This window comes from Perna viridis, chromosome 4, assembly GCF_037379345.1.
Source record: "Perna viridis isolate PV_CMFRI_1.1 ecotype Kerala chromosome 4, ASM3737934v1, whole genome shotgun sequence".
Taxonomy (NCBI): domain Eukaryota; kingdom Metazoa; phylum Mollusca; class Bivalvia; order Mytilida; family Mytilidae; genus Perna; species Perna viridis.
The window spans coordinates 32,834,422-32,847,584 of record NC_142448.1 but is presented as its reverse complement, the minus strand read 5'-3'; the positions used below and the strand labels follow the sequence as shown (position 1 = coordinate 32,847,584).

Genomic DNA, 13,163 nt, shown 5'->3' with positions numbered 1-13,163 from the left:
GATCCACATTCTAAACTATTATTTCTACTTATTCATGACACCTGGATTTATACAACAAATGATCACAGATACAAATAGGCATACATATAAAATACTTGTGGCACTTGTTTGTAAGTAATTTCCCCGTAACCAAACTGAATTCTTTTCGGCGATGTCATATGTACGTTGTGAATGACCAAGTCAGAAATTGTTGATGAATGATTAATTTCACTTTTCCAATTTAGCTTACGAGTTATTACAAAAAATATTTACTGTGGTAAAACAAACTCCATAACAACGACGAATATTATATAATGGTTATAATGTTGTTCATACTTTAATGAGTGAAACTAATCCTTAACGGCAACTATACCATGTTGTTTGTGATTCGATTTAAACTCTCTTCCCTTTGCACTTGAACAATTGTGGCTGGAACCATTCATTAAACTGCTCAATATGATAAAAAAAATATCGCGTTTGCTGAAAAAATAAATCAAATATGTTAATCTAAGTGAGCTGGTGATTTGCTATCAGAGAGAATGGCAGGGTAAACAAAAATAGTAAGAGATGTAATATCAAGAAACAAGTGGCTCCCAGGAACCTGAATCGCTCACCTGGTTATAGTTTGTTTCTCAAAGGCAATAATTTTAACAAGGAGTTGTCCAACAATTTTGGCCCCGTGCAGTTCCGGGTGTCAAAAGAATAGGCCTGCGGCAGCGCTAAGCTTGTCGTAAAAGGCGACTAAATAGTGCTCAGGAACCTATCCAGGGGCTAGGCGCTCTGCCCACAGAGCAACTGGGATGTGTGCCCCAGGTGGTGGAATGGGGTACCCCTGGCATTTTACATGCTGGGGTTGTCAGGCTATAATACGGAAAACCTGACCACAAACCATAGTGGTGCACCGTGTTGGGAAAGATGCCACGTTCCTCGCACGTTAAAGAACCCTGCTGTGGTATTCGATAGGAGTAGGAACCTTTGCGCTCCGCCACAGGAGGTTAAATTGCCCGACCTTACCCATCCCTCCCTTTTGCTAGTGACAATCAAAATTTGTCGACCCTACTGTACTTGTGTTTCATCCCGTTTTTCATTTTATCATCATTTCATGTTCATTTTATCATCCGTTTCATGTTCATCGTCTGAATATAGCTGAAATATTGCTGCTCGGACGTTAAATCCCAACAATCAATCAATCAATCCAACAATTTTGATTCAAGAAGTCTTTGGAAGGACCATTTCAGCATTGAAGCTTCGTGCAGGTCCGGGTCTCAAAAGAATAGGAATGGGGTACCCTTGGCGTGTTACATGCGAAGGTTATCAGGCTATCATACGAAAAACCTGACCGCAAACCACAGTGGTGCACCGTGTCGGGAAAGATGCCACTTTCCTCGCACGTTAAAGAACCCTGCTGTGGTATTCGATAGGAGTAGGAACCTTTGATAATCAATGATAATAATAGTTACAAAATGAGTTGATACCAATATAATTCTATCAATGAAATGGAACAATATGACCTGGATAGTTCAACCACGCCACCGGCCAGTGTGAACATTTTATCTGGACGCCAAGACAAAAATAGATTTAACCTAGTCATCGCTGAAGGATCTCCAAAATAACTTCGAAGAAATATAAGTTCGATACAAAAATTAATTGATTACGCCATAATATTGATAAGCAAAATCGTACACATATCTTATTAAACTCCTGTAACCATCTATGATTATTTAGACAGTAGATCTGTTTGAGGGATTTAAACGCCTCACTCTCCAACAAAATCTACTGTCTAGATAATCATAGACGGTCATCGATGATGATTGGGGTTTTTACGGTCTTGATTATCCTTACGATTCTCGCACGACCACCCCTTACGGGGATTATGTTAGTATTTGGAGGTAGCGGAGCCCAGCCTTCGGTATACCCGACCGAAGAACTCAGAGTTTGTCCTACTAGCGGCTGGGCTGCTCTGTCGACGCTCTAGCCTACTCTCAGACCCCACGTGGGTCCGAGAGCATTTCCCCACTCTATTTGGGAATACGTCAACGTGAAGAGTGTAGACGGTCATCTGGGAGCTTATAACTTATATTAGACCACAGCAATCATTATGCTAAAAAGATAAACACATGACCAACATTTCGTGCAACACTTAGAGCCCCGTGCAGGTCCGGGTGTTAAAAGAATAGGCCTGCAGCAGCGCTAAGCTTGTCGTAAAAGGCCACTGACTATAGTGCTCAGAAACCTAGGCAGGGGCTATGCGCTCTGCCCACAGAGCAACTGGGATGTGTGCCCCAGGTGGTGGAATTGGGTACCCCTGGCGTGTTACATGCTGGGTTGTCAGGCTATAATACGGAAAACCTGACTGCAAAGAGTCGTCACATTCTGAGACGTTGTATAATATTGATTTGTTGTGACATGCACCATTAATTTGATCCTCTATCCTACATAATAACACCTAGATGAACTGTCCCGTACTACCATACATCATGTACTAAGTTACAGCCTTAGATTAATCCTACGAGGTGGAATGACCCGGCCAGCGAAAGCTACATTTTTATATAGCCTAGCTGGCCGAGTGGTCTAGGGCGCTGGACATAGTGTAGGCTGTGTTGCCATAGATGTCACAGCGGTACGAATTCGAGTCCCGCGGAGGGAACGACCAAAAATTTGCATCGCAAATTTGACAGTTCTAACATCGTTTGGAATTTTTCAGACCCTTCTATAAGTTTACGTTATCTTCCCAGTATCAATTTGATCCGATGGAGCAGTGTAGCGAATAGAGTCGTCATATTCTGAGACGTTGTATGTGTGTGTGTGTCTGTACCTCCTATTACGGAGAAATTTACCTTTAGTTGGAGCATGTTGAATTTAGCGATTCTTCAGCAGTATATGCTATCCCAAGGACATTACGCATGAAAAACTGAAAACCACGATGTAGTTATTCTTCCTTAGTCTTTTTATACATATTGAATACAATTATGCTTGGTGTCAATGCCTATATATATTGCCCTCTGCTAAGTTTGATCGTTGTCATTTAAAAAAAATATTTTTACTTTCATTTTCATTGATATCAACAAATTTATAGAATGCGTCAGGTCACATGATCAACTATTTACACCTTTTCGCAAAATCACTACAATTGCGTCATGAATTGAACCGAACATACAATGAAAAAATGGTCCAAAAGGTGACTGAACGAAGATAACGAAAACAAAAACCACACTGATTATTGATGAGTTTTATAGGTTTGTTTGTGTGGTGGGGTTTAACGTCCGAGCAGCAATATTTCAGCTATATTCAGACGATGAACATGAAGTGGATGAAATAAAAAAGGGATGGGACACAAGGGCAACAGGGTCGACAAATTTAGATTACCACCAGAAAAAGGGAGGGATGGTTAGGGTCGGGCAATTTAGCCTCATGTGGCGGAGCGCAAAGGTTCCTACTCCTATCGAATACCACAGCAGGGTTCTTTAACGTGCGAGGAACGAACGTGGCATCTTTCCCAACACGGTGCACCACTATGGTTTGCAGTCAGGTTTTCCGTATTATAGCCTGACAACCCCAGCATGTAACACGCCAGGGGTACCCAATTCCACCACATGGGGTACACATCCCAGTTGCTCTGTGGGCAGAGCGCCTAGCCCCCGGCTAGGTTTCTGAGCACTATTTAGTCCCTTTTTACGACAAGCTTAGCGCTGTTGCAGGCCTATTCTTTCGACAGGGCGAGTATAATAGGAAGGTTAAGAATGATATGTAGATACGCATTAAAGAAATCACTTGATCTCTGATATCTACAAAGGGAGATAAGCCTATTTACATGTACTACATGTTAAAAACTCATAAGCACTATTTTCTATCAATCTGTCGTATGGATTCGTGGAGTTGTTTAGGTAGGTTAGGAATCATACACGCATGTAGAATTGTTTGAATGGATTGAAAAAAGTTAGATCACAGCCTCGAAAATAGGAAGTGACGACGTGAAAAAAATTCAGAATTATTGTAGACTTAATGAATGTAGAATTGATAGACTTAATTTAAAATAAAACATTAATGCTTTAAATAGATATCGGCCAATTTTTGTGTGAGAAGTGACACTGCATCTGAAAACGTACCTTGGATTTTAACCTTTGTTTAAGATACTCGTACTACTCGTAATACGTAAAACCCAGACATGGAAAACAAAGAACTTACTAAAATAATACATACAAAGGAACAAAAATTAATGAGCAATTCGGACTCCAGTAAAAACTGCAGGGAGCATGGACCAAGTGCCTCGGTAGGGTAAGCGTCCTCTGCTTGTCTAGAAACACCCGCCGAGTTGCTCGTAAATAGTCAACTCAGGGGCAAACAAAAGGAAAGCAATGACACGTTGAATAAATCAGTTTTCATGGTGCAGATGGATAAACTGTAACGATCCACGAGTTCATGATGACGACCACAAAACTTCTGTAGTGGTGACTTAAATCTTGATACAAAAAGTTTGCGAATATACGACAAGTTATGGCATAGTGTATGAATTGTGATATGAAAAGGAGATGATAGTAGGGTCGGGCAGCACATGAATGAAAGTCCAACTTGTCTCTAACTAACCATCTTTATCTCCTGTAACTCCAACTCCTCTAGTCTCACCCTTTCCACTGAAATTATCACACTATAAAATTACAAAAAGAAGAATAGGGTCGACAAATTTTGATTGCCACTAGAAAAAGGGAGGGGTCGGTAGGTTCGGGGAATTTAGTTTCCTGTGGCGGAGCGCAAAGGTTCCTACTCCTATCGAATACCACAGCAGGGTTTTTTAACGTGCGAGGAACTTGGCATCTTTCCCAACACGATGCACCACTATGGTTTGCAGTCAGCTCTTCCGTATTATAGCCTGACAACCCCAGCATGTAACACGCCAGGGGTACCCAATTCCACCACATGGGGCACACAACCCAGTTGCTCTGTGGGCAGAGCGCCTAGCCCCCGGCTAGGTTTCTGAGCACTGTTTAGTCGCCTTTTACGACAAGCTTAGCGCTGCTGCAGGCCTATTCTTTTAACACCCGGACCTGCACGGGGCGACTTTAGTTGCTCTCATTGTATTACTACAATGATTAATTTCATTGAATCAGCAGAATTCAATAGAATCAAAACTGAACAAATTTAGTAGCTAATGCAGTTTTAAGCGCCCGTAGATCTGTTCTTAAATAAATGATGTCATTCGGGTTTAAATGAAGGAGGGAAACTCCGGCATTGCTTGATGAATGATTGATTATTGGGGTTTAACAGCCGACGATCAATATTTCAGTTATATCCAGACAATGAACATGAAATGATGATGAAATGAAAAAAAAAAAAAGATAGGACACAACGATAATAGGGTCGACAAATTTTGATTGTAACTAGAAAATGGGAGGGATGAGTAGGGTCGGAGCGAAAATGTTCCTACTTCTATCGAATGCCACATCAGGGTTCTTTAACGTGCGAAAAACGTGACATCTTTCCCAACACGGTGCACCACTATGGATTGCGGTCAGGTTTTCCGTATTATACCGGCATTGCTTAAAATTCATCTAGTATGTGTCTGTGAAAAAAAAGAGAACGTAACAAAAACTCCCTTTCACATTGCTATTATTATAATGGTTATTTTGGGAAATGTAGTAGATAAGTCTTATTCACGGTCAGTGTCGCTTTTTGGTTCATAGGTCCATGCGAAACTTGTACATGAAAAGTGTAACGGTTCGAGTTGCATCATTTATTTCAATTTAATATCGTTCGTAATAGTTCAAAACCTTTTATCCGTTTAATTGTTTCTACCTCTGGCTTTCAAGATTTTCCATTTCACAGATATTTACTATTTACTGTGGTTTTTATATACACCAACATATAACACTACTGATATAAAAGACATCACAGAATTGAATGTGAATATCATTATATAACATTCTCTGCCATAACAATCCTTCTGATTTTCATACGGTATCGCCATCTGATACATACAACCAAAAAGCACATTGGAACCAATAGCACTTACAGATATGATCGTTGAATAAACACCAAAGTTTCTGGCAAAATATTTCATACCATAGTATTCTCGTAATGTGGTCGCCAAAGTCCACCAAAGACAACCATCTGCCAGACCTATTGTTATGTATGTAAGAAGAAGTATTGTGAAATTGTCCGACAAAAATATACTTAAAATCAGTAAAATCGTCTGAATCACATTTAAGACTAGTATAGGTGTTGTTCTTGGAAAATGTTCAATAAACGAGTCCGATAAAAATCCTGATATCACCTTTGATACAATTTGGGAAACAGAAAATGTTGTCACAAATAACACCGTGTATTCCTCAAAGTTAAATGACTTCAGAAATGTTCCAGTGTTGTTAAGAAATACTAGTTGTATACACCCGGATAATATAGAACCCCACAGAAAATACTGGAAATCACATAATTTAAATAACTGATAACCTGTCACCTCTTGAACGCGGTTCATTTGCGTATCGTCGACTATTAGACAAGTCAGCTCTGTATTTACAGGATAAGATCTAAGAAATAAACTGCATAAAATGCAGACGACGAAAACAACAACAGCGTCTGATAGATAATATCCTCTGAGATCCTGATTCCCTTCATCTTCTAAATAACCTCTAGCAAATGCAATGGCATATAACCATGAATTTGCCATAGTTCCTGCGTTGAAAGCTACATAGATAAAAGCCATTGCCTTTCCTCGGTGTTGTTGCGAAAAATTTTCGACGTTGGCCATTACTACTGCAATATTTATGAATCCATAACCAAAGCCTGAAACATGTAACTATAATTACATTTATTTTGTTTGTTTGTTTGTTGGGGTTTAACGTCCGGCAGCGCCCCGTGCAGGTCCGGGTGTTAAAAGAATAGGCCTGCAGCAGCGCTAAGCTTGTCGTATAAGGCGACTAAATAGTGCTCAGAAACCTAGCCAGGGGCTAGGCGCTCTGCCCACAGAGCAACTGGGATGTGTTCCCCAGGTGGTGGAATGGGGTACCCCTGGCGTGTTACATGCTGGGGTTGTCAGGCTATAATACGGAAAAACTGACCGCAAACCATAGTGGTGCACCGTGTTGGAAAAAATGCCACGTTCCTCGCACGTTAAAGAACCCTGCTGTGGTATTCGATAGGAGTAGGAACCTTTGCGCTCCGCCACAGGAGGCTAAATTGCCCGACCTTACCCATCCCCCCCTTTTCCAGTGGCAATCAAAATTTGTCGACCCTATTATCCTTGTAACCCATCCTTTCTTTTTTTCATTTCATGTTCATTTTATCATCCATTTCATGTTCATTGTCTGAATATAGCTGGAATATTGCTGCTCGGACGTTAAACTCCAACAAACAAACAAACAAACAAACAAACAAACGTCCGGCAGCAATAGGCCTATTCCTTTAACACCCGGACCTGCACGGGGCCCAAAATTTGTGGGACGTAATTGTTCGAGCATCTAAGACTTCCTGAGACAGCATGTACGATTGATTGATTATTGGGGTTTAACGCCCGAGTGGCAATATTTCAGCTATATTCAGGCGACGAACACGAAATGGGATGATAACATGGACATAAAATGATGATGATGAAATAAAAACAGGGATGGGACACAAGAATTGGGTCGACAATTTTTTATTGCCACAAGATAAAATGGAGGAATGGGTAGGGTCGGGCAATTTACCCTCCAGTAGCGGAGCGCAAAGGTTTTGTTTGTTTGTTGGGGTTTAACGTCCGAGCAGCAATATTTCAGCTATATTCAGACAATGAACATGAAATGATGATGAAATGAAAAAGGGATGGGACACAAGGACATTTGGGTCGACAAATTTTGATTGCCACTGGAATCAGGGAGAAGATGGGGAGGGTCGGGTAATTTAGCCTCCTGTAGCGGACCCCTATGGTTCCTACTCCGGGAGAATACCACAGGAGGGTTCTTTAACGTGCGAGGAACGTGGCATCTTTCCCAACACGGTGCACGACTGGTTTGCGGTCAGGATCCCACTCTTATCGAATACCACAGCAGGATTCTTTAACGTGTGAGAAACGTGGCATATTTCCCAAACACGGTGCACTATGGATTGCAGTCAGGTTTTTTCGTTTTATAGCCTGACAACCCCAACAGGATGTGTGCCCCAGGTTGTGGAATGGGGTACCTCTGGCGTGTTGCATGCTGGGGTTGTCAGGCTATAATGCATAAAACCTCACCGTAAACCATAGTGGTGCACTGTGTTCGGAAAGATGCCATGTTCCTCGCACGTTAAAGAACCCTACTGTGGTATTCTTCCCTATTTCCAATGGCAATCAAAATTTGTCGACACTTGTGTCCCATCCCTATTTCATTTCATGTTCATTTTATTTGTTTGTTGTTGGGGTTTAATATCCGAGCAGCTATATTTCAGCTATATTCAGACGATGAACATGAATTTGATGATAAACTGAACATGAAATGATGATGAAATGAAAAAGGGATCGGACACATGAACAATGGGGTCGACAAAATTTGATTGCCACTGGAAATAGGGAGAGGTGGGTAGGGTCGGGCAATTTAGCCTCCTGTGGCGGAGCCCTATGATTCTACTCCGGGAGAATACCACAGTAGGGTTCTTTAACGTGCGAGGAAAGTGGCATCTTTCCCAACACGGTGCACCACTATGGTTTGCGGTCAGGTTTTCCGTATTATAGCCTGACAACCCCAGCATGCCAGGGGTACCCCATTCCACCACCTGGGGCACACATCCCAGTTGCTCTGTAGGCAGAACGCCCTAGCCCCCGACTAGGGTTCTGAGCACCATATAGTCGCCTTTTACGACAAGCTTAGCGCTGCTGCAGGTCTATTCTTTCAACACCCGGACCTGCACGGGGCTCATGTTCATTTTATCATCAATTTCATGTTCATCGTCTGAATATAGCTGAAATATTGCTGCTGAGACGTTAAACCCCAACAAACAAACAAAACAGACAACCCCAACATCTAACACACCAGGAGTACCCCATTCCACCATCTGGGGCACACATTCCAGTTGCTCTGTGGGCAGAGCGCCCTTACCCCCGGCTAGGTTTCTGAGCACTTTTTAGTCGCCTTTTACGACAAGTTTAGCGCTCCTACAGGCCTATTCTTTTGACGCCCGGACCTGCACGGGTCTGGGAGAGTTGGAAGTTTACCAAACAAGAGAGCAACAACGTCGCCAAATAAAAACGAAATACATATCATCTAATAGGTATACTAATCCGTATGAAGTGTTCGGTGTCAAATGATCATATATCTTTTTTGTCTTATTTCGGAGCTTAATTGTTCAAAAAACGATATTAAACTAGGACAAAGTATTTAAAAATGAAAAAAAAATTCTACAAGGATACTTTAAATGTTATGTTTACGTCAATCAAAATTATTTACTATAGCATACAAGTAATATAGCGTTTAAAACTGCTTTAGAGGAAACAAAATACTGACTATTTATTTATTTCCCATTGATCATTTTCGTTTTAAACACAAACCAATTAAGAAATGAAATAGCGCCTGCAACTCTCCCATCTTAGAATAGTATTTTATGTAAAAGGTCGTAGACCATTGCATCATATATCCCGTTCCAGCAAGTAACAAGCAAATTAACGATGTCCATGAAGGTCCAGCTCTTTCAAATACAAAACCGGCTGGTATAAGGAAATAGTAGCCAAAGTTGCACAAGGCTACCATTAGCTCAACTGAAAAAGAAACATATATACTCTAGCATATTTTGTTGTTATCGTTTTTTTATTTTTTAAGTAAAATTAAACTGACAACAAAAACCACCTTTAACAAAATATGTTTGTTGGGGTTTAACGTCCGAGCAGCAATATTTCAGCTATATTCAGACGATGAACATGAAATGGATGATAAAATGAACATGAAATGAAAAAAAAGATGGGACACAAGGACAGTAGGATCGACAAATTTTGATTGCCACTGGAAAAAGGGGGGATGGGTAAGGTCGGGCAATTTAGCCTCCTGTGGCGGAGCACGAAGGTTCCTACTCCTATCGAATACCACAGCAGGGTTCTTTAACGTGCGAGGAACGTGGCATCTTTCCCAACACGGTGCACCACTATGGTTTGCGGTCAGGTTTTCCGTATTATAGCCTGACAACCCAGCATGTAACACGCCAGGGGTACCCCATTCAACCACCTGGGGCACACATCCCAGTTGCTCTGTGGGCAGAGCGCCTAGACCCCGGCTAGGTTTCTGAGCACTATTTAGTCGCCTTATACGACAAGCTTAGCGCTGCTGCAGGCCTATTCTTTTAACACCCGGACCTGCACGGGGCTAACAAAATATGAAGTTGTAGTCCTAGTTCAACTTTAGATATTTAATTTGTTTGGACGTTTATAAGATTAGACATACGTGAAAAAGAATAGAATAGTGGTTTTTATATGAAACTGTTGGTTTTTGTTCATTTACTATGTTTTGTTTAAATAATACAAAATCAAAATCAAAAAAACCTAAATTGTTTTACATACCGGTACTAAATTTATATCAAATACTGATCGTACATCAGAACGGACACGTGTTCTTTGTAAGTTTGTATACTAGCTAAAATGAAAAGGCACATTTACTACAAATTTTCAGTCAACAAATGACCTTCTTCAGTGCCTTAAATAAACTGAGTGTAATATTTAATGAAAATTTTGCCCATTATATATTTTATTATAGTGTATTAACATCATTATCGGTATCGTTGTACAATCCTTTAGACTTGTATAATTATATATATATAAAAGGTACTGTAGAATTTGGAATTAAGGGAGAAAAATGACACTAAATTACCATAGAAACAATTGGATTTTCAATGTGGATTAACTCTTATGACCTGACAAATTGGAACGAATAATTTTACATTTTATCTTATAGTCTTGTAAAGCAACTAAAACACAAACATAAAAATGTGCAACATTTTTGTGGGGTGTATTACATATTACAGAATTCGCATGATATTCTTATCTGCGTGGTACTTGAATATTATTTGAAGATAAATTAGGAAATTCATCACAAGAATATACATTTATACCTATCCATTGATCATAGTCAAACTTCTCTTTTACAGCATTGGTGTATATAGGAACAGCAAATATACACCCAGCTAGCATCATTCCAAGGCAACCCACAATAAATGACAAACATCTACCAAGATCCTGACAGTCCATACTACTTATTTCATTCTAGGCAGAAGGAAAAATATCTAAAATATGTAATGTATAACACTATTGAATGGTTTATCAAAATATAAATAATTCTTTCGATGAAAAATAATTACGAAATATAAATTCCCCGTGCAGATCCGGGTGTTAAAAGAATAGGTCTGCAGCAGCGCTAAGCTTGTCGTAAAAGGCGACTAAATAGTGCTCAGAAACCTAGCCGGGGGCTAGACGCTCTGCCCACAGAGCAACTGGGATGTGTGCCCCAGGAGGTGGAATGGGGTACCCCTGGCGTGTTACATGCTGGGGTTGTCAGGCTATAATACGGAAAACCTGACCGCAAACCATAGTGGTGCACCGTGTTGGAAAAAATGCCACGTTCCTCGCACGTAAAAGAACCCTGCTGTGGTATTCGATAGGAGTAGGAACCTTTGCGCTCCGCCACAGGAGGCTAAATTGCCCGACCTTACCCATCCCCCTTTTTCCAGTGGCAATCAAAATTTGTCGACCCTATTGTCCTTGTGACCCATCCTTTTTTTTTTCATTTCGTGTTCGTTTTGTCATCCGTTTCGTGTTCATTGTCTGGATATAGCTGAAATATTGCTGCTCGGACGTTAAACCCCAACAAACAAACAAAGCTATATTCAGACGATGAACATGAAAATGGATGATCAAAATGAACATGAAATGAAAAAAAAGGTTCCCACTCCTATCGAATACCACAGCAGGGTTCCGTAACGTGCGACGAACGTGACATCTTTTCCAACACGATGCACCACCATGGTTTGCGGTCAGGTTTTCCGTATTATAGCCTGACAAACCCAGCATGTAACACGCCAGGGGTACCCATCCCACTTGCTCTGTGGACAGAGCACCTAGCCCGTGGCTAGGTTCCTGAGCACTATTTAATCGCTTTTTACAAGCTTAGCGCTGCTACAGGCCTATTCTTTTGACACCCGGACCTGCACGGGGCGCCATACGCCATAAATATCAGAGAAGTGAAGGGGTTTAAATCCCGCTGAGGAAGCAACCAAATTTGCAACCTTGCATCGATTCTAGAGTTGGGGTCTAGTTTAGACTTCATTATATATATGAATGCATCATTGTATTAACATTTTATGTTGATCCTCGCCGTGCATGCTATGTATCTATATAGTTTTGTTTGTTGGGGTTTAACGTCCGAGCAGGAATATTTCAGCTATATTCAGACGATGAACATGAAATGATGATGAAAAAGGGATGGGACACAAGGATAATAGGGTCGACAGATCGCCATTGCCACTAGAAATAGGGACAGGTGGGTAGGGTCGGGCAATTTAGCCCCCTGTAACGGAGCCCTACATCTTTCCCAACCCGGCGCACCACTATGGTTTGCGGTCAGGTTTTCCGTATTATAGACTGACAATCCCAGCATATAACATACCAGGGGTACCCCATTCCACCACTTGGGGCACACAACCCAGTTGCTCTATGGGTAGAGCGCCCTAACCCCCGGCTAGGTTTCTGGGCACTATTTAGTCGCCTTATACGACAAGCTTAACGCTGCTGCAGACCTATTCTTTTAATATTAATCAGTGGTGTATGAAGGGTTGCAGATAGTGGTTCGGCTATAATAATAAAAGAATAAGTATATTGCGTGCTTGCTTTGTAGATCCTCCCATAAAGCAGGGGAGAGTAAGATATTTTAAATAAATTTAAATGTCTAAGAATGATTAAAATTCATCTTGGTATAGTTTTGTTGTAACAAAACAAACATTTGTATTGTAAAATTTAACTTTGTTCGCCAACATTCCAATTTAAAGGTAGAATAAAATATATAGTAAGTTGTTAGAAAAAATTAGATCTTGCGTTATAGCAGGTCAAGAGAACAAGTTAAGAAATCCTTTGCACCAGTTTTCATAATGAAATTAATAACGTTTTACCTTTAATGCCGTAATACGTCTTACCTTTAATGCTGTCTCAGCTCACCTTTATTGCCGTTAATGGGATGTCTATTTTGGACTTTTACTTTGAATTTGTT

At 40.8% G+C, this 13,163-nt stretch overlaps 1 protein-coding gene across 1 annotated transcript; it reads right to left on the bottom strand.

The window, feature by feature from the left end:
• Positions 1-4,554: 4,554 nt before the first annotated feature.
• LOC148619800 (uncharacterized) lies at positions 4,555-11,177 on the bottom strand. The gene is made up of 3 exons (XM_088577059.1): positions 11,017-11,177; positions 9,470-9,676; positions 4,555-4,610 (listed from the first exon to the last, which is right to left on the bottom strand). The coding sequence occupies exons 1-3, from the start codon at positions 11,150-11,152 to the stop codon at positions 4,555-4,557; spliced, it is 399 nt and encodes a 132-aa protein (XP_088433185.1). The 5' UTR covers positions 11,153-11,177.
• Positions 11,178-13,163: the final 1,986 nt, after the last annotated feature.